Raw genomic sequence first — 27,806 nt, 5'->3', positions numbered from 1 at the left:
CACTTGAGCTTTCATTGATGTTGCAAAGGTCTTCCCATAGCAGATATGAATAAAGGATGAAAACTTGAATTTTTTTTTTTTTTTGTAACAACTCCTGCGATTTAGGAGAGGATTATTGAAATATAATAAAATCCTCTTTTGAACATTTTTGATGAACAGTGAACTTTTTCCRTGCCTGAGTCTGTGCAGTACCTGCCCAGGTGCCAGACCCTGTTCAGTCTTCCTCAAACTGCTCTTGACATTTAAAAACCGCTCTGGATTAAGGAGTCGCTCACATCTCAGATCAGCACTTTACAGATGCAGCTCTGGGCTTCCTTTCTCTGATAAAATTGCTACATGAAAAGATGTTTCTTCCAGACTTGTCAGATCGCTGAAAATTTGTGATTTGTGGAAGACATTCCTCTTTGCCAGAAATGTCCAGTTTAAACAGAGAGGGAAGAAGAGGAGGGGGACCTCCACACTGATTTCTCCTCCTCTTCAGAGTTCCATGTTTGACACTGACTACAGTCCTTCTGCTCTCTCATTTAGATCAAACAAGAGTTTTGGCCCGATTTTCTCCCTAGAATGGCTCCAAGTCAGGGTATTTCAYTGCATTGAATATCAGCAGGTTAAAATTGCTGAGGCATCTGGCAACAAGCCATAACTATTGCTGCTTTCCTCTTTCCCAAATCCTGCATGGCCAGCAATGGCACTTTGCAGCTGGAAGGAAACAAAGAGCCATTACTTTCAGTGCACGCTCCTGATCAGGTTATATATTGATAGTTTGTGCTGGGAAGAAGGGTTTATGAGTGCCTCTGGCAACTGGTGGTTTGAACTGTGCACCTATAAATTCCAAGCTGGCAATATCAAACAAAAAATATGCTCTGGCTATAGCCTGAGGTAACAGAGAGTGGGAAAAGCCAAGATGCACCGCTAATCCATAACCACAGAAATTACCTCCAATCCAAAATAAACACTACATAAATTTTTTTTAAGCTGGTCAACACAATATATATTATAAAATGTCAGTAGAGTAATTCAAACCAACCTTAGAAATTGTGATATATTACATTTGGTCTTTTATACAGTTCTGCATTACAGTTAACRAAGAACAAAAGTTGACAGCCATTTTTGGAGCTCATTCTGCCTAATGAATATTGCCAACAAACCATTCTACTTTGATGACAATGCTTGCCGACTAATTATCAGACAACCTACATATAATAATGCAAATAAGCTAATTTTAAATATATTTTTCTCATTTAAAATGTCATAAACATTTGTGAACCTCAATAGAATTATTCTGGTGTTCACAATGCTACAGCTGAGAAGATTCTAATGTTAGAGATTTGGCAGCAGTAGCATTTGAAAAATGATAAACTCATTATATGTTTGGAATTCGTCCTCCCATCTGTTGACAAAGTAATATTATAAAAAACATTGGACTGAAATCAAATGTTTTTAATAACCAGTTTTCTTTCCCCCAACAATAGAATAAACACAGACTAACAAATAAAATGTAAAATGCAGAACAGTTTATACAAGACAATTTTTACAMCTTCATGGGAGATTTTGGAATTTTCTCTGTGGAATTTCTCAGGCATTTCAGGCAGGTGTTTGTGCTGTCTGTAAGGCCCACTTGCTATAATGATTTTCATTTTGTGGGAACCTACTTAACTCACCCTGCTTAGTTAAATTATTTGGCAAATTAATCCTGCCTTCTCTCTAACTCTTTGCTGCATCTGTTCTCCATAGCAGAGGAACAGAAGTTGGGATACTGTTAGAACTCTGTGCTTCATTAGCCAATTGATAAAAGGCAGATATAAAATACAGAAAATACATTTTATTTTCTGACTTCTTAATAGGGCATGGTGATGTTTTTTCATTTTTGTCCTTTGACAAGGCTCCTGTCCTTAGATCAGAGACGTGTTGGAGCATGCTGAGGCTTCTCTCCCATCCTCTTTTCCCTTCCTCTGTCCAAATCATAGGTCTGGCTGCAAATCATTGCTGTGGGCACTGCTCCCCAGTGTGCTAAGACCTTCCCTTAGTTTTGAATTGTCAGAAACTGCACAGGCTAAGGACACATCCCTGGGTCCAAGCATGGTCTTCAAACGCCAGGCAATTTTTCTGACTGTTACTGTTATCTAGGACCCACTTCTTCACGTGATCTCATGACCTCATTCTTGCTTGCTCACCTTTTACAGAGGACTGCTGAGCTCCTTGAATACCTCAAGATGGTTTTGGTGAGTTTAGCACTTATTCCTGTATCCCTCATCTTGTGGCTTGAATTCGCTGTATCCTGTGTAAGGAATTGTTTGTTGTAGGCAGGTTGCATGAAATCACCCTTGATTCAAATCAGCATACAGTAAAATTCAAATCCATTTATTCATTTATAACATGCAAAAAGAAATCACAGTTACAGGCACTTTGGAATACAGGAGAAAGAAAAACATGCTGAAACTACCATCACCAAGATTCAACCAGAAAGCTCCCTGTCCTATTTGTTTGACTTGCAGTAGGTGTTTCCTGGGTATATTTCTTTGTACTGAACCAGTGCCCGAGGTTGTGTTCCCCAGGGACAACCCATTCTCAGCAGAACATAACAGATTTTATAGCTCCTCCCATTCCTGTGGTCCTTTGTATCACTCCTCCCTTCCACTTTCCCCCTTTCTACCCATTATCCCCCTCAACAACATTCTGGGGATACCTGTGATGCAGCTCTGAGAGGGGATGGCTGGACAGTGTGACTAAGCTTTAATGCATCCGAAGACCTCATCTAGACAAGAATCAAGACAGTGGGGTACAAAAAAAAGGAGGAAAAGGTATTTCTTTCTACTTCCTAATTCACTTTATCTGACAGGTGGGAGAAGAAATCATATCTGAAGGGCAGGGAGAGTCCAAATTTGTCAGGATGGATGGGATGAACAACACTGGTTTATAATGCTTTAAATTCTATAGATATTTCCTTCTGAGCCAGTCACTCCAGGCTGTATTTGCTACAGGTGGAGAGAAATAAGTAGGTATTACCACAGAAAGATTTCTCTCATTGACATCTGTCCCCGTTTGAAAGGCAGGTATTTGCTAATGGAGGCAGGGACCCCCCCTTGGAGTGGTGGCTATGACCCCCCTTCCCTCCGAATTATTATAGCTTTGAAAAAAAATCACGGGCTTTCAGGCAGGAATATGGGTAAAAGGGAATAACAGTTTTTACCAATATATATATATATAACAAGATGAAACAAGTAACAATAACAATAGCAACAGCACAGCCCAGTCCAAACCTAGTGACAGCCTTATAGAAACAGTCTCCCTCTTGGCGAGGTTACAGTTTGGTTGGCAGGGACGTCAGTGGCTCTCAGCTGAGCAGGGAGAGCGCGACGTCTCCTCGGAGACTGCAGGGGACGTGGTGGCATGGACCCGGCTAGCCAAGATCTCCCGCGACTGGGATGATACAAAATGGCAGAGGTGGATGAAGAAAAGTTTCTCTGCAAAACTCACAGCGGAAAACGCCGGTGCTCTTCTGGACAGCAAGAAACCCAGGACCTCAAAAGAGACGAGCAGGAACCCCGTGGCCGCGAGACGGGATGGAGCAGAGTTCACCCTCCTGAAGCTGGAATCCTAGGCAAGGCACCGCAGAGCAAACCACGGTGCCGCCAGCAGGACCCCTTCTCCGCCCAAAAACCGCCCAAAAACCGCGAAGAAGAAAAAAACAAAAACCAAAACTCCCAATCCCCCCCCCACCACACAAAAGCTGTCTCGGACCATTTGGGTGTGGCCATAGGTATCATTGTCTTTTAAACACCCAGCAATTAAAAGGATGATCGACCATCACGTAACCTAGCAACAAATGGGGGAAGAAAAAAAAATTCCCAAAGGGAACAAAAGGAGAGGAATTTAAACCCACAACAACATCTTAGACACGTAAGTCAGGCATCTTAATAATTCCAGGGGCTCCCTCTGCACAAGTGCCTGTTTACATATTTCAATTTGCAATAAAGGTGTACAGATTTGGCTACTTCTGTTGTGCAAGATCAGGTATTGGGTGAAACATATCCTGGGTTTAGTGGGTGCATTTCCATGCAGAGCATGACTCAAGGAACAGTCTGGGGACCCACCTGAGTACTGGTAAATAGTTCACAAACACACCTCACCTCAGTCGGAATCAGCTCATTTGGGGACACGCTAGACAGGAATCAGCAAGCTTTGAGTTTCAGTCTTCAGTCATCTACAAGATGTTACACTTCAAATGCTGATTATATGATTTAATTCAGGGGTCACACCAGACTTTTATTAGAAATTCAGACTTAAGCCTATTTGTCTTATTGGCTGGAAGACACAGAGAAAACTATGATAAATTAAATGTCAAGTGTGATATATACATAAATGTTGCCATGAAGTGTGTTCCTCTGGAATTTACACTGGCCTGCAAGCCAGTGTAGCACTCTAAACTACATTTACTAGTGATAAAGTCAATTCAAAATGTCTCTCTTTTGTATCTGAATACCTGTCAGTCTTCTTTTGCATAAGATCCGTGTGACCATGATTTTTTGAAACATATGAAACAATTTTAAATTTAAAAAAAAATTTTCTCACAACTACCTTTTAAACAAGTGTAATTTTCTACTGTAAACAGCACTGAGCTTAAGTGTCCTGTGCAATAAGTGCCTTGAGTCCCTGTAGCCTTCACATTCTCAGTTACACATTGATTTTTAGTGTAGTGGATAGATAAGGAAAAGTGAACTTGTTTGTGAAATCAAAGAATGCATCTAGTCTTCCTTTAATTCAGATATGGGCTCTCTGAGAAGAATTTAACCTAACATTACCAAGTGTCACTTTCTACTTATCAGCTGGAACCGGCGTGAAGGTGGGCTCTCCAGCTCATCTTCATGGTCACAGTGACTGGTTTCTGCAGATAAAGGGTTCATCCAGGTTATTCACTCAGGGTGTTTTGACAGCTGAATTCTTATTTTCTTCCCTGATTTCACAGCAGTCTCCCATGATAAGTCTTTGAAAGACAGAGTTAATAGGGTTCTTGTCAGCAACATGGCTTCACTTGTTAGGAAGCTGGGGCCACTAGTGTTACTCAGATGATGATGGTGCTGCTCCCAATTTCTCTCATCTGGATATTCCTTCTTTAGSTATCAGCACGTTGAACAGCAGTGATTTGCATAATTTCTTCAGGCTGACTTGATGCCCTTCCTTTGAGGAGAGGACAATATAGTGTTTTTATCAAAGCCTTGGAAAGCCATGCCAAGGGATGAGTTGTCCATTTTTTATTATCCCATGAGGAAACAGGATTGTTGAAGCACCTCACTCTTTTCTTGCAGTTCCCCATGTTTGTTTTCTATCTCATATGAGCTGGATGCTGCTCAGCTCAAGCCCTTTTGGCACATCTAGTATTCCCAGGAACAGTCTTTTGAAAATCAGAGGTACATAAACTATTTACCTGCTGCCTGATAATCCTAGTTTGCTGTCTATGTTTCTCCTCTTCATTGTCCAGTCCATCATCATCACCCTCAAAATACTTTTAAAAGATCCTACAAAAAAGCTGCATTTTTTAATATTCAAATTTTTAATATTTGAAGACCACTTCTCCGATAAAATCAGTAAGACTGCTGTCTTGGTAACAGACTGCACAGAGTTTTTCTAGTCAATTGAACCAATCATGAAGGTAGATTTACTAATCTTCCAACATTTGAATGAACCTTGCTAGAAAAGTAGCTTATATTTGTGCCACGTAAACTTAACCTGTTTCACAAAAGTTTTTATACTAAGCACATCTTTGCAACTGTGGGTTTATGGCTAACAAAAATAGAGGACATGAACTGAAATCTTTTCAATACTACATGTGACCTGCTAAATGTAGGCAACTTACTCAAATAGAAAAATAATTTTAAGTGGTTTTATTTTTGTTTCTGAAGTTTGGGTTACACCTATTAGGTACACCTATTAGTTTGGGTTACACCTATTAGGTACCTATTAGGTACATTAGGTTACACCTATTAGGTTACACCTATTAGCAATAGGTTACACTTATTGCTTCTCTAGCAAAAGCTATTTGGAATAATAATTATTATTCAAATAATATATATTTGAATAATAGTAATTATCTTAGGATATAGTAAAGATGATTTGCTCCTGTTTTGCAGAATTATATAACAGATATATTATGAAAATAAGATTACAAAAATTGTGCAAATAGAAAGAAAATTAGAATTTCAAATGAGCTTGAGTTAAAAATTGTTTCACCAAAAACATGGTTTTGAGCTAAAATTGGCTCTTGATATTGCTTGAATACTGTCGGAGAATGAAGTGAGTCCTGTGTTTGATATACTTTGTACATTTGGATATAGTTTGCACATACCAACTTAGACCTAAGGGTTAGAAGAATCCTCAATAGCTCAGAAGTGGATAAGTGGTTTATAGTAAAAAATAATTGCTAATGAAACCTGTTGGTTTTTTTTTGTTGTTGTTATTCTAAGTCTTATTTAGCTGTTGCATCTGCAGGAAGAGTAGGTATTTCTATACAATTCCCCCTTAAGTTACAGTCTTCTCAGAAATTACTACATGGAAAAATTACCTTTTCTTTTGCAATGTTTTTCCATGCTCAGAGAAGATCAAATTTGTCACAGAAAATAATGTTTACTATACTTATTACCACATTATGTTTAACTCAATATTTAAGATTGTATGAAAAGCATTTCAAAATCTAAGTTTTTTTGTAAAATCTCTTCTCCCCATACATCAAAAGGCATTGAGATCAATATCAGACTGAAAAATTAAAGGTGGAGTATTCTAAAGTTCACTGAGAAGAGTGTTAGACACTTAGAGTGTGATAAACCAGTTTTGCAAAGGAGTTATTTTAGGCTGCAAAAAGATCATATGCATTTGCTAATTATCATCTGTTGCCAATTGTGTGTCACCCTGGACAATTCCAGAACACATGCAAGAGATCTCTGGTCAGTATACATCATCACTGGCACTTAAGATACTCATTAAACTGGAATATATTCTTTTTCAGGAATAAAAATTCTTCTTCCTAAAGTGTTGCTGTATGCTCATCAGCTGTGACATTTATATGATTCCCCTGTATGTCTTCATGGTTTTCTCCCTAGTAATATATTTTCCAGTCAACCACAATGTACCTTCTTGTGAGTCCTATTAGAGAGGTGGCCTAGCTACCTGCCTGTGACTCCATGAAAGCTGTTTTGTATCATTATTGCAATACGTAGTCGAAATGCTAACCTTGACTTGCACAGCTTCCTTAGTCCAGCAAAGTCCAGCTGCAAATGAAGGTTTAGGTGGACTGTAGGTGTTGTCCCTCTCCTGCCCCTGGCACCTTCAGAAAGAGTCAAGTGCACAAGGAACACACTTTTCATGGAATTAATTTGGAATTTCCCCATCATATTCTCAAACATGCTGTTCTCTTCCTGCCTTGAGTGAGAACACAACTTCCTCAGAGGAGGGGTTTGAAGCTCAGGCTCGTCTTCACTACTTTCTCATTCTATTGGCTTCACATGTATGGGATTAATGATCAGATAAAACTGAAGGGGCAGAGCAGGTGTCAGTAAACTAATGTGATTTAACACAGGACCCTCTTGCTGCAGCCCCTGTGCCCAAGAGACATCGGTACCACGCCTCACTGGGAGCAGCTGGTGCTTCTCACATATCAGCAGCAGGATCCTGTGATGAACGCAGACAGCAGCACCCACCCAGCCCAGCCACCAGGCCAGGATGACTCCCTGTGTCTCCAGCCTCCCCTGCAGTCCAGGAGGGCATAGATGTGACCTGAGCTCCTTGCCCAGCCCTGCGGCACTGCTGCTGCTGGGGATGGGGAACACGGTTGGACCAGACACTCAGGGTGTGGAGGCTGGGACAGCAAGGGGAGCCCGCCTTGTTTTGACCTAGAAACCAAGCATGTTTGGGGTGCAAATGTGAAATCAGTCTTTGTAATGTATTTGTCAACGTTTTCTGGAATGTCAGCCCACTTGATACAAAAAACAGTTTCATTAATCAGTCATGTTAAGTTGCATCTGTGGGCAAATCATTCACACCAGAGGAAGATATAAGTGGTTCAACTCCAGGACAAACTGAGTTGCTTCTGCCCATTTGTCAGTGGCATTTTGATCCTCTGAAACGACCTTGTAGAAATTTCTTTAGCCTGGGATGTTGCACAAGGCAAAGAAATTACCTGAGGGACTTTAAAGGTGGAACTAAATTATTCTAGAAGTTCCTAACAAAAATACTATATGTTGTCACCTATTGCTCCATGAAAATTCTAAATTAAGTAACAGACTATTTAATTTCTGTGTGCCTGATATTAAATTTTCTGCTACTGTGAGGTATCTCAAGGCAGTGCATTCTGTAATTTATCTCAAAAAATTTAAAGAGTAGATGAGGTATCTTTTGAGTTATGGATTTTTACCTTTTTTTTTTTTTTTACAAACAAATTAAAACACAAAGTCCTTGGTAATACAGTAAGAGGAAAAATTAATCAAATTATGATGGCCTTGTCATTGTGACAGTATCCTGTGGAAAATAGTAGTTTATAAGTAATTTGTGGACTAATTAAAATAATGAGATTATTTACTATCACAATATTTTGTGAATGTCTTGGGTTGATTTTGTGCCAATTCTGTTCTGTATTCCTATTCCATTGGCTTGTAATGCACAAAAGGTGCGCGTTGAACCCCGACTTGGAAGAAGGATCAGGAGCTACTGAGAAGGCAGTGCAGGCAGTTTAAAAGCCAGCGCTGCCATGCAGCCAGGGCTTTTCGAGCTCGGCTCGTTTGCTTTTGCAGCTCAGCTCGCCGCCACTGGAAGTCCTTGCTCGCTGGGTGCAGCAGAGTTACATTGTTGCAGTTTCAGCTAGCTCGGGTTTGTTAGCTTGGGCAGTTTTCCCTGGAGAGACCCCCTCTGCGGCTCCTGTGATTCTGATCCTGGAGCAATTCAGGGACCGGTGGGGAGAAGCCGCATGGCTCCATCTCGTACGGGATTCCGGAAGAAGCAAAGCCAGCAACAGAAAAACACACCGAGCCCTCTGTTCCATCCACAGTGAAAAAAGGACTATAATCCAGGTTTTTGGGTTTTCTTTTTTCCCTGTTAAGGCGAGCAGCCACGTGGGTTTTTTTTCTTTTTTTTTTTTTTTTCTTTTCTCGCGGGGAGGGGAGCCGCCATTTTGTCCGCGCCATGTGGTGAGCCAGAGGGGGCATCAGCGGTCCTGGACTTTCAAATATCTAACAGTTACTTTTTATCTGTGTCCTGTGGGCACTGTGTTTTGTTAATAAACTACCTTTTTTTCTCTTCACTTTTTGCCCCGCTTCTATTTCATATTAGTGGGAAAAAATTACCAAATTTTTTTCACTTCAGAGGAAACATTTACTCTGTAATGTTTTTCTCTGAAAACATTGTCTCAAACCAAGACAGTGAAGTATAGATAGACTTGATAGTTTGATGAGTTTTCAAATGTGTAAAAGAAATAACGATGACGTCATGAAAGACATTCAGCTAATATTAAATATTGTTTCGATGAAGAATTAAGAGTCACTTCCATGTCAAAACATTCTCAAAACCTGATTGTTTCCAGTGTCCAAAATGTGGTTGTTTCTGCCTCAATCCTGTAGGAAAATTGTTTTGTTTTGATTACAACCTCCTTCCAAAGGCTAAAAGCAGTGGAGGATGCAGCAGCAGGACACTCTGAGGCACAGAGTGGAGGACTGTTGGAGGCACAATCTAATTTTTAAATTTTTTTCTGTCAAAAATTATTTCTGAGTTCCTACATTTCCCGTTGACCTGGTATTTCAAATGTTTTCTTTGGGTCTGCTTTGCATTTATGTCAAGGCTTGTTTAAAGTTTCCCTGTTCTCTTATCCTTTTATAGCTTAAAATATGAATAGTTTGTATCTGAATGTTATTTTTATGGAAAGTACAAAAACAGGTGTCTGGGTCTCAGGCTTATCTCCCACAAGATACCTTCTAACCCAGTGAGGGACTCAATGAGTTGGGGCACAAGCCTCTGACTAGAGGACTCTAGCTATAGTGGTGGGAGCTCATTATCTCTTTTCAAGGTAACAGTTTTCATGGATCTGAGGCTGATCTTTAAAGAGTTCCATGAAGGAATGGCCAAGGAGGAGCACATCCCTCTACAGAGTGAGTAGAAGCTCTTTCAGGTCAATATATTCACTCCTGTAAATGTATACATTTACAGCAGCCTGCAAGGGGAATGTGGGTCTGAGCAACCCAGAAAGGACAAAGGTCTTAACAAGCTGACCACCTTTCCTGCAAGTTCTTGCAATAGCTGTGGTGAGTGRTGCAAAAGCTGCAGTCTTAGGGTGTTGTGCTCCAGGAGGATAATCCCAGGAGCCTGGCAGCATGGCTAGAGGCTGTCATGCCTCTTGCCTTGGGGTCAGAGAAGGGTCCTGACTTGTGCTAATTACTAGGAGGGTAATATTCCCACAGAACCACCAGTTCTGCACAAATAGGTGGCTGAAGGATAGTAAACCCTCTTCGTTTCAAGTTCTCATCTCCTGCAAGCCACACTGGGACAGCAGGGGGCTTGGTGAAGATATTTGTGTTGGCCTTCTGGGGCCCAGTGAGAGGAGAAAGGGCATGTGGTGGATACCAGTAGGGACACAGTCACAGGAGAGAGAGTCTCACAGACTGCTCTTTGTGGCAAGTTAAAACAATGGGGACAGAAGGGTTTAGTAGAGGGAAGAAAGACAGAAGGAACTTTTCAGGGCAGACCTGGGACAATCTGTTTGGGCCTATTTCCAAAAAATGGACCAAGTGTTTTGTTGTAGGGCAAATCTACCCCTCTGACTTTTCCCCAAGACCCTGTCCACTTCCCAGAGCACTGCTGCCTTACTGCTGAAGTGGTCTTTTTTCTACCACTATTAGCTGAAAAGGTGTGAATGCGCGGACACCAGCCACAAGGCACTATTTTATTTCCTGWTTGATCGCTCTGTACAAACTAATGCATTTGAACAGCCACAGGCACTGGATTCATACATGTATCTGTACAGTAAGACTGAAAGACCACTTTCAGTTGTCCTATTGCCTTTTCTGACAAAGACTTGTTCTGCTACACAGTGAGGAAAACTGAGTGCATAATTCTTAAATTTGCACAGTTGTGATAGTAGAAATTAGCTTTGTCACAGAGCTTGGTCATTGCAGCATCTTGGCAAGACTAAGTCTCTTCATAGAATAAACAGACATGAAACTTTAAAGCCAAATCCACTGGTGCAGAATCATTTAGCTGTCTTTAATGTTTTGGCATCAGAGGGGAGATTTTTCTCCTGCCTAGTTTTGTACATAAGAGCATATCCTCTGCTTGATGCTAGGAATGCTAGGCTGAAGGTGGCTTGTCATTGTGGCACCCTTAGGCACACAGAGCCCTCATGCCAATCCCTGCATGAATTGAAAGCACTCCAGACTCCAAACTTTGCACATAGTTACCCCTATGAATTACCTGTCCCTTTTTCTTTTCTTTTCTTTTTTTTTTTTTTTTTTTTTTTTTTTTTTTTTTTTTTTTTTTTTTCCAAATGTGGTGCAACTGGGAGAGTTTCCTTCTGGCTAACAATGTGGACCTGTAGCGCTGTTTATGCACAGTATCACCATGGAGTGACCCATGAACCAAGTCAGCTGTTTGGCAGGTTTTCATCTATGTAAATCCTAATGTAAAGTAATTATGTGGCCACAGTTTATAAATTTTATATAAGAAAGCAACAACCAGGCTTGTTTTTCTTGTCCATTTCAGACATTGGAACTTAACCGCAGATGTTGCAAAATTAATCACTAGGCTAGAGAGTCTATAAACTGTACTGTATTGCATAGACATATAAATTTACAGTACTTTTTCCTTCTTCAAATACCAGCTTTAGTCCATGCCTTCTTAGAGTTTGCAAGTAACATGCACACACACCCTCCAAAGCCTAAATTAAACCAGTCCACAGCCAAGCCCTTGAAAATTGCAAGTATAAAATCCAGCTTTAAGTATCCAAATGAAATATTCACATGTACTAAACATCTTGTGTCAGGAGGTGGTTCTCTCATTGTTGTCATAAGTTAGCCCTTCTCTCCTTGCGTCTGCCTCGAAAGCTTTTAGCTCTGTGAACACGAGGCTTGCTTTGTCCTGCCTGCTTGTCAGCATGGTTAATGCACCGCATTATAAAAAGCATTCTCCACAACTGGTGCTCACAGGCAGCACTTTCAGCTGTACAAGCACAAACTGCAAGATTCTTTATCAACATAATCATTATTTATCCAAAGCTCTCCCAGTAAACTGAGCTTAACTAGTCCTTCCTTGGGGTAAATATGCAGAAGCCTTTCTTTTATTATTGCTCCGGTAGAGAAAGCAGCATTCTCCTCCACAGTGGCAGGATCTGGATGAGGAATACACCTCGTAGCTGTTGCATCATTTCTCCTGGAAGGCAATGATTGTAGTCCAGTGCTTAAACGAGGATGAACTGGCAGAAACGCGGCCAAGAACTGTGTGCTATCTACATCGTAGGCATATTTTAGCTGCACAGTTGTATCCTTAATGCTGCATCTCCCTTATATCAGAGATTCGTTGCATTTAACTGGTTTGGTCAAAGCTGCTTCATGTTCCACAAGCAGCTCTCAGAGACTCCCTGGGATCAGCAGCTCTAATTTCTAGAGAGAAAAAAGGCAAGATTTACTGTGTGACAAAAATGGGCAGCTGAAGTTTTGGAAAAAACTTGTGATATAAACTGTAGATCTATGTATACTGTTTCCTATAAGATGCCCTGCAATAGATGGGTGTACACTAATGTAATTAACACAAATTAAAAAATGGAATTTAAATATCTTGCCACTATTATTGTTAGTATTATTTTTATTTTTAACCTTAAATTACTGTTATTATTGGGGTTTTTTATGAGTCTGACTTGTTTGGGTACCCTTATCTATGAATGTAATACAGCGGGAGTATTTTTTTGTTCTTGTAACCCATGGCAAACTTCTCACGTAAAGGTTTGCATGGGCACAGAAGCTTCTAAATTGTGACTAAATTGTATTTCACATCATGCTGAGTCATCAAATGAAAACAACAGTATTAATCAAAATAATAGCAATATCCATTTTTGTTTAATTGCAATGGTGCATTTTTAAAACAATTTCTTGAATAAAATATGAAATTAGGAGTGACACTTGTATAATGATGAAAGGGAGATTGTGACATATCAAGAAACTGTTTCACATGACACTATTAATATATCAATCCTCTCATCTCCTCTCCCCATATCACCCACACCTTCAAAACAGTCAAGGTAGGTTGTTATATATTAAAAAGCTGATTGATATAAATAGATACCTGCTTAAATGTGTACTGTATTCTAATAAGGTTCTCAAATACTGGCTTTAGTTCATTTTGATAATTATTTAAAGAACAATTCTAAATTTAAAGGAAATGAGTAGGGCAACAAACTGAAATATTGGTTGCTATTCTAGTATTGAGGACTTGAAAACTTCTGACTTCTGGGAGTTTTCTAATTATTAGGAAAGTATTTTGCTTACCATTGTTACCTTAAATTAGACATCTGACATTTAGATATTTATGTCTCCACTTACTTTCTGTAATCTTTGTAGGGACTTCAGCATTTCCAAAAGGTAATTTATCCCACTAGTTTTGTTATGCTATGCAGATAGGGCAGATGTCTAACTTTCAATGACCAAAATAAGATTMAATTGATTTCATGTTATCAGATACTCAGAGATATCCAAAATTTCTCTCATCAGATCTTTGCTGTTTGTGAAGTCTATTACATAAGATTATTTCCTGCTCACAAGGATTCTAGATATCCCTTAAAGGCTTTGATTTTTATTCTTCTTTTCTACTTCTGCAGAAGAAAGAAACATTAGTAGCTTCTCTTCATGACAATCAAAAGAGTTGTAAAACTCACTCCGTAACCTCAGGAGTTTTTTATGAGACCCCAGAAAATGCAGCCACACAGATGTGCATACTTTTTGGCAGATAATTAGCACATAAGTAAGGATGTCTCAAAAATAATTATTTGTTTTATAATGATAATGTGAATGCTTTGACAAAAAATTCATTGGAATGAAAAACAATCACTGAATTCTTTGCATATTTTATTTTTCTTTTTGATTTCCAACTCACACACATCTGGCATATTTTACATCTTTGCAATAAAACATGGTTACAATAGCTTAAGGAATTTATATATCCAAAATATTTCACCATGATCTCAAGATGAAATGAACTTGTCTTCCAGATGTTCAGTAGTCTCCCAATTCTAAGCTACAAACTCAAGATATTGCTTACAGACAGATGATGAATAACTTAATCATTACGCTGATCCCCATGATTTCCAAATTTTATAAATACAAACAGCAATGAAGAAGGAAATTCAGGGCTAAACTTACTAATACACGGTGGATAACAAATAAGTAATCACATCAATAAATAATGATATGTTCCTGGTGCAAAGTGCCAATACAAAGAATCCATTATCTTTTTAAATAAATGACTGCAAGTGAGTGTAAATTCTGAGAAAATTACATTCCTGTTACATGCCTCATAGCCCTACTGACACAATATGTACATCTATGACAATACAGCCACCAAATATACCAAGAAGAAACATGAATTAAAGTGTATATACCCCAGAGTGTGTAATTTGATCAGTACAATGTGCAGAAAATTATTCTGATAATTATTGTTACATTATTGTAAAAGATGAAATGCCTTAGTTGAGAGGCTTCAGGTGAGATTTTCAGAAGAACTGAAAAGAACAACCTCAGTCACCTTTACAATGAAGCTAAGGCTGTCAAATAAACCAAGCTCCTCAGATTAAAAATAAGGGGAAAAGATCAGCAAGGGCTCTCTGGCCCATGATTTATATGCCAAATATTAATAATCCAGAAGCATAGCACTTTGTCTGTATTGGGAATCATTAAGTACTACAAAGCATTAAACTGAATTTCCCTCTTTGCTCCCTTTCTGTCTAGTCTTTGAATTTAAAAGGGAGGAAATTAATTTCTACTGTATAAAGTATAAATATGGCAAATGATGGCTTTTTATCCAAATGCTTCGTGAGCAGAACACCACTTAAGAGGGGTAAACTTTAGATTCAAAAAGTGAAAAATGTGTTGGTGGAAATGTCAGAATTACTGTTTGCTCCCAAATTCAACCCTTTAACACAAGCTGTACCCTTAGGCAGATCTCCAGTCTGATTTGTGTGAATGCACCTGTTCCTTCAAGACATCAGGTTTAAAGTACATGCAAGTTGTAACTCCACAATAAAATTAAGAAACAGTTTTGTTCTTTATACAAGGTTTTACTTTTACAAAAGTATCCCTTTAAAGTTAAGATGTGCATCTGATGTACAAAATATCAAACATATTTTTTTAATCTCAGCTTGAAAAGAGGCTGGAGATGGGATGCATGTTAGGTTCAAAGCCTAAACATTGAAATCACTGGACATAAGATTCCTCAGAATTTTCAAAAGTCTCTTGTAGCACATCCTACTACCTTTTCTCAATAAACAAAGATATATGAAATAATTACCAAAACATTTCCTAATTCATATAATTTACATGATACAAGCTTGCTTTTCAGCAGCTGGTGTTCAGTTGTGAAAAAACACACAAAGTAAAATGGTTGCTGACTACAATGTACAGCTATTGCTGGGTGTAATGGAATGTACAACGGAGATCAATGCAGACGTGGTTTTCCACAAGAGACTACACCTTTCTTTGCAGCACTTGTGCTCTCAGCTTTACCTGGGCTTTCAGTTCTTCACTGCGCTTCAATATCTGTTCTGATGTTCATAATGCCACCGGTTAAAATCTATATTAAAAGCTACGATGCTGCCAGAAGCCATGCCAGTAATCAGAGTTCTGAAAAAGATATCAGACATGCCGGTGTTAATTCTCTTTTGCCTTCTTGACGTATGGTTTGTCATAAACAGAAAAAAGTTAAAAGAACAAGGCCCTTTTTGCAACACTATCTGAAGTTCTTAAGTTCTACACAGTTAAAAATCAGAAATGTATCACAAACTTTTGCAATTGGTTTTAAAGCATTGGTTAATAGGCACTACTGAACTCTGATCTAATCTGACTATTCCTGTATTCTTAGGCTCATTCATTTTAATCATATTTTGCTAGCTGAGTGTCTGGCTTACTGACTTCAATGAAATAAGACCACACCTTACTATTTAGTGCTCTCATTAAGGGATTCAAGTATCAGAATAAGTGTTGAGTCAGAAAAATTAACAGGAAGACAATTGAAGAAATGGTTTTGTACACATCCTGTTAACAACTGTGTACCATAAATTCATAACTTAAAGTTCATGGAGATGTATACTTTGTGGAACTTTAGCATTTACATACAAATCTGAATGACAAATTCACCTCTGATCATGAGACAGATCCATAGCTCTTATGCCAGCATCACAGCCAGGGTAAATATAGAGCTGCTTGAAGTCACAGGCCTGCCACACTTCCACTACACCATTGTCTCCTCCTGTCACCAGGTTCTGCCCATCGCTGCTCAGAAGGATGGCCTTCAGGAGAAAAGAAAGATTCCAAGCACAGAGTTAGCTTTTATGGAAATGGATCAGTATTTTAAAAATTGAATTAAAAGCATTTCTTATATTCTGTCCACTTTTAATTTGAAGCAAAATGCTCCCTCTCCTCTTTCTCCCTAGTCCAAAAATAAACCAACAAATTTTGCTTCACAAATTTTAAAAACAATTGCATGGTATTAAACATGAAAGATAACAAAAAAGCTCTTTGACTGAAATCTGCCAATACTTGACTTCAGCACATTTCTACATACCATAATTTGTTCCACAATACTCGGTGCTATCACTACCACCTAAGCACAGCAGTGATCTGCATTCTTGATGCTGCTTCAAATGCTAGTGACAGAGCAGAGCCCTGAAGGCATGAATTCATGTCTTGGCTAATAAATGAACAATGAGCACTTTTCAGAGCATTTTGTTTCAAAGACATATTTCCCACTCTAATTTAATTCCAAACTAAAACTCTGGGAATATTGAGGGCTCATAAACTATTCGTTCTTATTTATTCTGGAARAGCTCAAGTGCATTTTCATATTTGGAGACGGTGATAAAAGAATATGTGTTCAAATGGCTTAACCAGGAGGCAGCAAATTTACATATATGATTGCCTCTAAACCACGTGGCAAATAAATTCAATTTATTTTAATAAAGGCAACACACAACAAGTGCTTGTTTGAATTTAGATTTACCCTGGTTGAATCATTGATCTCCATCTGAGCTAACAGTTTGCCATTAATGCTGAAATTGCTGAACCGTCCTCGTTCATAGTAGATGATGCAGTGACCTTCACTAGAGACTGAAATTAAGCGGGGGTACAGGCAGTTTTCTGTTCCTTCCAGGGCTCTCAGCAAGTCTCCAGTAATTGTGTGTACCAGGCAAGGACCCTCTGTATATCAAAACATAATATATTACACATTTTCTGTTTATACAAATGATATAGTCTGTGCACAAAGGTAATGCATAATACACATTTATATCACATTAGTTCTGCAGAGGTATAAGAAGTTGCAATGTTTACGTAAAGAATTTAAAACATACAAGAGAAAAGGAAATGCAAGAGCTAGCATTAAGAAAATAGACATGACATGCCCAGAAGTGCATTATTTACTTAGTGAGAGTTTTCCTTGATCTATCTTCTAAAACACTCTTCCCTCTTCCCAAGCATTCAGAAGCTTCACTCTTACTTATTTTTTCCAACAACATGAACTCCCTTTAGCCTGCCCATTCACATTAAACAGATGTGGCCCTATCAGTGACTAGTGGAAGCAACTCCCATAGGGCATGTAATTGTATTACTGCATATTTCTCCTATAGACAATGGTAGTTTCTATGAATCCTCTCCCCCAATGAACATGTGATATACATAGATTTCAATCCTGATTTGTTTTAGCAATGGGAGTCATGTGAAAGCAAACAGTTACAATATTTGGACTACAAGAGATTTTAGGAAATCATACTGTAACTCCATTTGCTCCTGAGAGAGATATTTTAATATTAGATTTTAATGTGGTTTTTATTACACTCATGAAAGAAACAAACAGCTATGAAATGTACAATGTACATTTTAAGATGCAAAACTAAGCTTATTTCCATTTCAAGTTCAATGAGAAAACTTTTTTTGAAAGTGAGATTTGTATTCCTACTAAGAAGAAGGATCTCTTCTCTGATAAATGTAATGAGTCACAATAAATTCTAAATGTTTTCTTTTATGAAACACAGGATAATCCTGGACAGCACAGTAATCTCTTCCTTATACAAATGGTTCATGACCCTGAAAGTAAATTCATATTGGCAGATGCAGCCACCTCATGTTAAGTCCTTCTAACTTCTCTGAAATTCACACAGCAGCTGGGTTTGCTCAGGTAGAATGAATCAGCATCAGTACATTCATCTGTGAACCCTCTGATACAGGCTTTTATCCGTGTTTGCAAAAAGTCTTATGCGGAGGGACCTCAAGTTTGGCTGCATCCATGGGATATCACTGCAATGGAATTAACTTATTTTCTCAACTAGTTGAGTTTTAGCTTTGAAAAGACTGAAGTGCCGGGATGTTAAAAGAAGTGATGCCTTCACCTTTAGAATAATTGGCTTGTTCGATTTTTCAAAAAAAAAAAGGTGTAATATCTTCATAACTGAATGGTCATGGGCACAAAAAGGCACATCCAGTTCCAGATGCCACTGTAAGGACAGTTTTTGGGGTTGTTGGGTGAGAACATGGAAACATCAACCTGATGCACAGGATTTTCCTCAGAGGATTTCTGTGTGTGCTGTCCTCCTGCCTCACAGGTTCTCAAGTGCTGCATGTGTCACCACAGTGCCACAGCCAGTTCCAGAGGAACAGCTGCACACCAGGAAGCACAGGCTGAGCTCAGGCTGGATGGCAGAGCAGGACAGCACTGCCATGAGATGCAATCTAAGAAGCTGGAAATGGACTGAAAAGAACAGATCTGAAGAAAAAAGCTTTTAAAAAGGCATGTCTTGGAGAATAGTAATTTTTAAAAATATTATTTCTGCACTGTATTTTGTATACGATGTAGAGTTTTGAAAGGAAGAACATAAGAAGTGTACCCCAGGGGAGAGACTGGGCCTCCATTTCTCTTGATCAATTACAAACATAATCTGAACTAGATTTAAAAATTCTTGGTTCTCCATCAGCTTTTACCTGTAAAAACGTTTAAGTTATCAAAGCAGCCTACACTTAATGAATCAGAAGATAACTGAGTACAGATTCTATCTGTATTAAGAAAAGGAAATTTTCAAAAAGGTAGTTGAAAAGGGTAGACTAATATGCCAGGCAGAGTGTACGAAGCTGCCTAAAAGAGTAAGAAATAGCAGTGCTTCAAGAAAAAAAAACATTAGGTCCAGCATCATTATGCATTTTTTTCACAAATGTCTTGACTCTGTCTATGACTGTTATGTAGTATGCCATTACAAGGCTTAATGACCCATTAGGATTTCCTGTTAAAAATAGCTTTACTCAAAAGTTTCACACTCAGCTTAAAAAATAAATACTGAGCTCCAAGGCAGTATAAAATGCAGTAACCTGGGAGCTCAGCTGTGAGCAAAAGCCAGCAGAACAAGCATCACATCCTTCTTATCCTCAGAAGCAGCAAACTTAAAAATGAATGCAAAGATATCCATGGTGATGACTAAAAGAGGAATCACTGTAGGTAGAGAAAGCAAATCACTGGAATTGGATGTAGGAAAGTAGAGTGGAAATGAGATAGGAAGACATATAAGGAAAAAGGAAATACAAAGGTGATGCAAAGGAAAGAAATGAGAAGGGAGAAGGGATGATGTAGCCTAAAAGAAACTAAGAGAAAAGGGGGAAGGAGAGGCCAATAGGAAAGAAAAAGAGAAAAAGACATGCAGTTTCACAAATTAGGAAGCTGAATGAGAGAAGGCAGTGGGGGAAGAAAAGTGGACATGGAATTAAGGAGAAGTAAGAAAAGAGGGGCAGAAGTAGCAAAATAGAACAAATCAAGGAGAAACAGGGTAAGGAAGGATGAAACAAATATTCATTGAGACTGGTGCTTTATTTACTTTGATTACCAGTTGTACAGGATATTGCTGCAGGCTTTGAAAAGTATTTCCAGTACTCTGGATTCCATAGATAAGAAAAGCGGAGCACCTGCAACTGCTCATTATTTGGAAAATATTGCAAAACCCCCCTACTGGATAAAATGCTGTGCATAGGTCCAAAGCAAACTGATGCTGCTTCCCTGGAGAGTGAGGTCAGTCCTAGAAATAATCATCCAATTAAGATCAAGATGGAGAATTTGGAGTTGTCCCTCCCTGAAATAGTCCTCTTTATCAACTGGTTTCTTCAAAATCACTAGAAGTCATTAGAATTATTGTATACAATTTTATAAAGTACTGTTTCAGATATGCAAGGAATAGCTGCATATACTCATGGTTGGAAGGAATGATCAACTTAATTTGTGTCTCAACTTGTAAGTGTAGATAGTAAGTAGCAATTTTCAGAGAAAACTGCTTCAGATTCCCCCCAGAAGTGCAACATATTTTAGGGCTCATTAACGTGTATGCTTGAGGGAACTCTGAGAAGTACCACTGAAAAAGACTCTGAAAATGTTAAGACTTAAATCATAAAAACGTTTCTGACCTTTAGCACCACTGATAACAAGTCCCAACTCTGCACAGACCGACACGCAGACAACTTCATGGTCATGACCAGTTAGAACAGCACGAGGAGCTGGATAATCACCTATTAAAAAAAAAAATAAGGTGAGAAAAACAAGAAGAAAACAACAGGGAGTGACAAATCAGACATGGTTTACCAACAAAAGAAATTTGCTGTAATTTGCTTAAAATCCTTAAGCATCAGAGAGGTGGTGTGATTAAATATCTCATACTTAGGATACTGAGCAAAATGCATTTAGATATCATAAAGTTTTGAAGCCACAAATTCCCAATTAAAGAATTAATTAGAAGAACACAAAGTGTGGTGGTATTGAAAGCAGCTGTACTGTAAATGTCTGTTGTTGAACATATAGGTGTGCAGACTTGCACTATGAACCTAAAGAATTCAGGATATTCCTATATTAATGATCATATGCCTAAAAATGTTTATGGGTATACATAATTATATACATACATAAATATATATATACACATGTTTTCAGGACAAACAAGTGGGCATTTATGGAGTGTTTATATGACAAACAGCAACATTTCTGTTGTTCCTAATAATAACAGATACTGACAACCTAATCGCTTAGTATTTGATATTGCTCCGCCAGGAAAAGAAAGTCAATTGGCAACAAGAAATTAGCAACTTGCTAGATAACACAGAGTTAACATCATTATATTTGCACTGTACAAATGAAATACAAAATTTCTGTACAACAGAAAACTGGGATATTCCAAAGGACTGGAGTTCTGCCAGCGTAGTTCAAATACTTAAAAAGGATAAAAGAAATTATCTAGTGGACTACAGAAAAATTACTGTAACATGAATTCAATATAAAATAACATAATGGTTAATCCACAGTTCTATCAACAAGATTTGGAAGCAAAATCTCATTAATACCAGTCACCATGTGTGTCGGTTTGAGACAACGCTTACAGAGAAAAACGTTATAGAGTAAATGTTTCCTCTGAAGTGAAAAATTTGATATTTTTTTTCCCCACCAATATGAAATAGATGTTTGGGCAAAAGTGAAGAGAAAATAAAGTAGTTTATTAACAACACACAGTGCCCACAGGACACAGATAAGAAGTAACTGTTAGATATTTAAAACTCAGGAACACACGCCACCCCCTCCCCCTACAAACCGCTCGGCCACGTGGTGTTGCGGAGAAAAGATGGTGGCCCCTGTCCCTGGGAAAAAGAAACAAATAGAAAAACCCATGAGGCCGCTCCCACAACAGTGGCAAAAACCTGGCTTATAGTCCTTTATTCACTGTGGGTGAAACAGAGGGCTCAGTGTGTTTTTCTGTCACCGGCTTTGCTTCTTCTGGAGACCAGGATGAGACGGACCAGCATGGCTTCTCCCCGGCCATTGAATTGCCCAAGAAGCAGAATCAAAGCAGCCGCAGAGGGGGTCTATCCAGGGGAAAGCTGTTTCCCAAGCTAATAAACCCAAGCTAGCTAAACGACAAAAATGTAACTCCCCTGCACACAAGGAGCAAGGACTTCCAGGGTGCTGTGCTGAGCTGCAAAAGCCAACGAGCTGAGCTCCAAAAAGCAAACACCTGCGCAGCAGCCCCGGCTTTCAAACTGTTTGCGCTGCCCCTGCCCCTTCTTCCGGGTTGCATTTAAAGGTGCAGACACCTTGTGGGCATACAAGCCAATGCAACATAGGAATACAGGATTGCCACAACATCAACCCAAGGCATCATGATGTGTTGGATTGGAAGTCTTGTCTAATCTGGTTTTGATAGGATGAGTTGGTAAAGATGGCTATATTAAAACAGGCTCTATCTGTTATTTTCAAGATATTTCTTTTAGTAATACAATGTTTCGATTTAAACCAGTTTTTTATGCATCTGATGGTGGAAAATATGGATGGCATAGAAGCTGACTCAATGACAAACCTTAAATTTCTTTTCCATGGAGAAGTGAATACTATGAACTACATATAAGGATTTGGAAATCAGGGTTTTCAGTTAGGAGCTGGAAACTTGATTCTGGATCAAATACTATCAAATACTACCAATATCTATGGGATAATATATAGTCTTTGCAGGTAAGATATGCTTGTAATGAAATAATTGATGCAAAGTTTCATATGCAACTGTATAATGGCAAGAGAAAGCCATTATTATATCATTCTCTGCATTGCCTAGTTTAATAAAAAGGTAGCAAAATGTGTTTTATTTATTTTCAATGCAGCCAGGCAGAAGTTGGTTTCTGTACAAGCACAAGCTCTGTTCATTGGAGAGGAGATTCTGTTTGTAAAGGAAGTGATATGGAGTAGATTTATGGAGTCAGAAAGAAACACTCCCTCAACATTAACTTCCAGTGCAATACCTTAGATCAGCAAATAGAAGAGAACTGCTTTGCCACGGAAGATCAGAGAAATGAAAGTCTTGTAGCCACATTTACAAAAATTATCTCAAAGGAGGGTCACACAACTGATGCAGGGAGGAAGACAGGAGGCTGCACAATGTTTAAAGTGTTTTCTCTCTTCACTGCATAGGCAGMAAAGAAATAACTTTACTCTGATAACTGAGAGTCCCAGGCCTAACAGATGTCCTATTGCCCAGAAATTTATCTCACAGCTAATGGCACAGAGAGGTCCAATGGGTGAATGGCTGCATCCATTTCAATTCTGGAATAAAATGCAATTCTGGAATAAAATTTGCTAACTGGAAATTCAGTTCAACACTAAAAGAAATTAAAAGGGAACTACCTGAGTCACTTAAAAATATTGCATGGGGTTTTGAAAGATATGCATTAGGAATGGGGGCTTGGATAGGTTTTTGTGGGTCAACGAATTTAGTCTTTTTTAATTGCAGACCCATGATATAAACAGCCAGTTAATTAATGAAATGGCTATCTGGATATGTGACTTGGAAGGAGGTTGCAGATGCCTCCTATTCTGGAGGAAAGATTATTCTGGATTCCAGTCTGAATTTGTTCTTGTCTACATAGCATCTATGTTCTTGTGTTAGCCTTGTCCTTTAGCTTCAGGTCTTCTCCTTCTCTAGTGTTTTCCCCCCTCATGTACTTACAAAATAAATAACCCTTATTGRTCTTTCTTTTTGAATCTATTAACCAAACCAAACCCTTATAAACTCCTTTGAAGGGATGGGATTGTCATTTTTTAGCCATTGTAGCAATCCATTTCCTTGCCTGTCTAGATTTAAGTTCATTCTTAAATTTGGGCATCCAGAAATGCACAGAATCATAGTTTGTGGGAATTTAGCATGAATCTACAGTTTTTCTTGTCAAACCCTAACATCTTCTGTCATCAAAATTTAATTACAATTCCATGTATTTTCCACATCTTTCTGAACAAGATGAGAACTACCAACCATGGATTTGCAGTCTTCAGAGTTGGACACAATAGTACAGGGTGTGTCAATCTAACAGGTCCTATCCTTCCAATATACACATACATTAAAAATTTCTTATTTCTCACRCAAACAGCTACTTCAATAAATCCTAGTTTCTCAAACTTTAGACTGCAAGAAAATAATCTTTTTCATCTGGAAACTGAAGATGTGAACTGAAAACTGAGTTCTACTGCTAGGAAGGATGGATGTCAGAAGAAAGAGAAAGATGCTTTGTATATCTCATCAAAGATGGCTATGTTATGAGTTTTAGGATTTCCACATGAACATTGCTGTTGACAAGCTCACAACCTTTCAAGGACTTGTTTTCTCCAAGTGCATAGCATAAAAGAAACAAAAAAATAAAAAAAAAGGAAAAGGCAATTAAATAAGTTCAAAAACTTCCACTTTTTTTTTTTTTTTTTTTTTTTTTTTTTTTTTTTTTTCCTCCTGGAAGAAAGAGTATTATGCTCAATGGCTACCTTGGCTCAAGCTCTGATTACAGAGGTGTCATCAGACTGAATCAAACTGGATGACTGAAATGATTAAAAGAGTAAAATTTTTGAACAGAAAAGAAATAATGAAATTTTCAAAAGGGCCTTTTCCTTAGTGTTTCATAGGAAAGCTTTAAAACATCAAGGAAGACACATTCCAGAATACACCATAAGCATATTTTATTGACTTCTTGATTTATAAAGGCAAATGCCTATAAGAAACAACTGCCCTGAAACATAGATCTATGAGTCTTATTTTGTCCTGTTTTTCATTAAATACAAACTAATAATGGAATATCAATATTAAGTGTAACAGTCCAACAGTAATTGAAAATGGGATTTTTTCCCCTTACGGCTCAATGAAAAAATTATTCACTGATACTTTCTACAGAAAAAGCTGTGGCATGAGCCTCAGTCATATTACATTTTATTGCTAGGAAAAGAAGCTGTGAACTCCAGGAATCATTCAAAATCTAACAAAATATTCTGTCACTGTCACATCACCGCTGATAGATGCATCCAGAGGTCAAAGGCTGCAGCTCTAAGGGAATTGCAGGTGAAAATATCCTACCTAAGAACTGAGATACCATCACTGTAAACTCTCTGCAGTTTCCCCAAAGGACCACCTTTGAACTGAATTACTAGAGGGCAGAAGGAAAAAAAAATGTGCTGTATTTCTTAACAAGTAGGTTCTCCTAGAAAGTCTGAAATAAAACACATCTTTCCTTCTTGCTGAAAAATATAATGTTTACTATTATTGTAAGGTTTTTTTTTGGGAACAGATGATGTTCTTGCATAATAAGGGAAAAAAGAAGAGGGAAAGAGAGACAATAGAGAGTGTTACTATTTCTCTCACATTTTTCCAGAAATTATGTACAGATTTATATGGGGACACATCTAAGAGTCTTCTGTATAAAGATACACGGCAAATTTTAGCTTGCATTTCATCTCTCATTTTGACAAAGAAAGTACAAGTCTATACCTGAATTACTTGCTGAAAAGAATTTACTTTGCTATTTTCTTTACTGTTAGGAATTTTCAGGGGATACTCATCAGAAACCAAAATCTTAGAAGATACAATGGCTTTCATGGAAATAAAAATGTAAGAGCCTTCTCGAATGTTTACTGTCAGAAAAAAAACAACTTGGAATTTGATGAAAAGATAGGGCTACAACCAATAAATATGAATATCTCAAAACAGAAAACAGTTGATAACAATTTCTGTGATGAGGAAGCAATGGGTGTAAAAGAAAGATTGCTGACTGAAAAGTTAATACATTCAAAATATTCCCGGCTCTGGGAAGCAGAGCTGGTTTATTTACTGAGGAATGTTGTATATAGCTATGATTATATTTATATACAACCCAGGTGAGTGGGCTTTCGGGTACCTTCTACCAATCCAGACTCCAGAAGGTAAAATATAGTGGAGGACAGGAAAGTATGGATTTGTAGCCTCTCTTCCTGTCTCTTCCACTAAACTGCTTGGGGATCTTGGGCAAGTTGCTGAACCTCCCTGCACTTCACAATTCCCATGAAGCATGGCCCATAGCACAGGCACAGACAACTGTTGATAAAATACTAGCGATAACTGTATTATCTCAGGCTGAGACATTGGCTGAGAGAGACCAATCTGATTTTTATTTATGCCTCAACACGTGTTATGTGCTGGGAGCTCTGTCCCTCAGGAGGCTTTGCCTGGCAGCCAGTCATGGGACACACAGCTTCCCCTACTGCTCTGCAAGCACCCTGCCCCCCCTTTGCTGAAGGGTCAGATGCCCGGATGCCCAGGAAAACAGCACGCGGAAAAAATGCGCGGGAAATCACGCTATGGGAGGGCGAGGCATATAAAAGCAGCTAACTGCGACACAACTGGGGCCATTTTCCTTTGGAGTTCTTGGAGGGAGCAGGGGCCCGCCTGGAGGGTCACCTTGGCTGTCCTCCCCCCCAGCTTCCCTTTCGTTTCCTTTCGTTCCTGTGGTCCTGCCTTTCCTGTCCACACATGTACTGCCCATGTGCTCTGTTTTGCTGCTTCCCCAAGGCAGCTTGACACTGCGACAACCTCGTGTTTGCTGTCTTCCCAACGGAGTCGCTGCCTACAGCCACAGCCGTGTGTCCAGCAGTGCCCACCACAGCCAGCCTGCCCACAGCAGCCGCAGCGATCTCACGAGTGTGCCCGTAGCCACGGCACCGTGTTCTCTGCCGACAGGAGGGACACGCAGCCACTGCTGTTTGGAAATCGTGCCCAGCCCGCCTCGGGAGCCGCGCAGGCTCCTCGCGGTTCGCAGCACACACGCTCCTTCGGCCAACGTCGACGGGGTGCCCGGGGTACAGCAGTAACAATCTGTCTGCTATTCTGTCTCTCTCCATTTCTCTTTTTCCCTCTTTGTTCCCTTTTCTATCCATCCCCCCTTGGTAGGAAGTGGTAGGAACACTTACCCTTCTTTATCAATATACAGTTCTCAGATATAATATTGCTGTGTTTGCGCTTTATTTTTTGTCCAAGAAATTTATTAAAAGAATCCTCCCCGACTCCCTCTTTCCAAGCGGCACAGGACATTGGCTCTTTTACCTTTACATAGCAGTCTTAGAAGAGAGATGTCTTTGGCAACCTGAATAGAGATGGTGCCAGTAAAAACTACAAACTAGTTTTCAATGAGCTTCTGCTTTGGCAAAACAATGCTAAGATACTGCATTTCAAAAATTAACATCTAAATTGTACAATTTACAAGAAGCATAATAACTCTTTAAACAGACAAAGCAGATAGTATGTGCCCATGTGCTTATGCAAGACCTTCAGACAACCACCCAGTCCTCTTGGTGCAGAGCACACTGGTGACGATTTTTAAACTGCTTCCATTTCAAGGTTRAGCTAGGGCATATTAAAATGTAGAGGGATATAAAACAAGTGAATGCACTGAGTTCAGAATAACTACTCTTTCAAAACACAATCCTGCAGAACCCTTGATGTTCACAGCTTTAAATTGTTTCAAAATTATGTGACGTCAAATGAACACATAAAGGTATAATTCATGATAGACACACAAAAAATGCATGTTGATGTGACAAAGATCTTTTATGGCAATGTTTACTCTCCCTTTGAGATATATAAAGAATACACTCACAGGGACAGGATGAATTGTCAGCACTTGTGAAGATTATGTTATATTGCTAAACAAACCCAGTTTACGGCTGATAGTACTTTCCAATGGTCAGCACATTTGCTGTTAGAAAAAGTGGGGTTAACTCCCACA

At 38.8% G+C, this 27,806-nt stretch overlaps 1 protein-coding gene across 1 annotated transcript in view; it reads right to left on the bottom strand.

Annotated features, from left to right (window-relative positions):
* Window positions 1-14,077: 14,077 nt before the first annotated feature.
* LOC130580465 (neurobeachin-like) overlaps window positions 14,078-27,806 on the bottom strand; it is a 251,330-nt gene continuing 237,601 nt past the window's right edge. Inside the window, exons 21-24 of the mRNA XM_057377984.1 lie at window positions 20,667-20,768; window positions 17,233-17,429; window positions 16,371-16,522; window positions 14,078-15,857 (exon numbers count right to left, since the gene is read on the bottom strand). Coding sequence (XP_057233967.1) covers window positions 15,767-15,857; window positions 16,371-16,522; window positions 17,233-17,429; window positions 20,667-20,768 — 542 coding nt within the window. The 3' untranslated portion in view covers window positions 14,078-15,766. The remainder of the gene's footprint in view (window positions 15,858-16,370; window positions 16,523-17,232; window positions 17,430-20,666; window positions 20,769-27,806) is intronic.

The sequence above is a fragment of the Malurus melanocephalus genome, unplaced genomic scaffold (genome assembly GCF_030028575.1).
Source record: "Malurus melanocephalus ecotype Western Australia unplaced genomic scaffold, MMel_1.1 scaffold_336, whole genome shotgun sequence".
Classification (NCBI taxonomy): domain Eukaryota; kingdom Metazoa; phylum Chordata; class Aves; order Passeriformes; family Maluridae; genus Malurus; species Malurus melanocephalus.
This window is presented reverse-complemented; position numbering and strand designations above follow the sequence as displayed.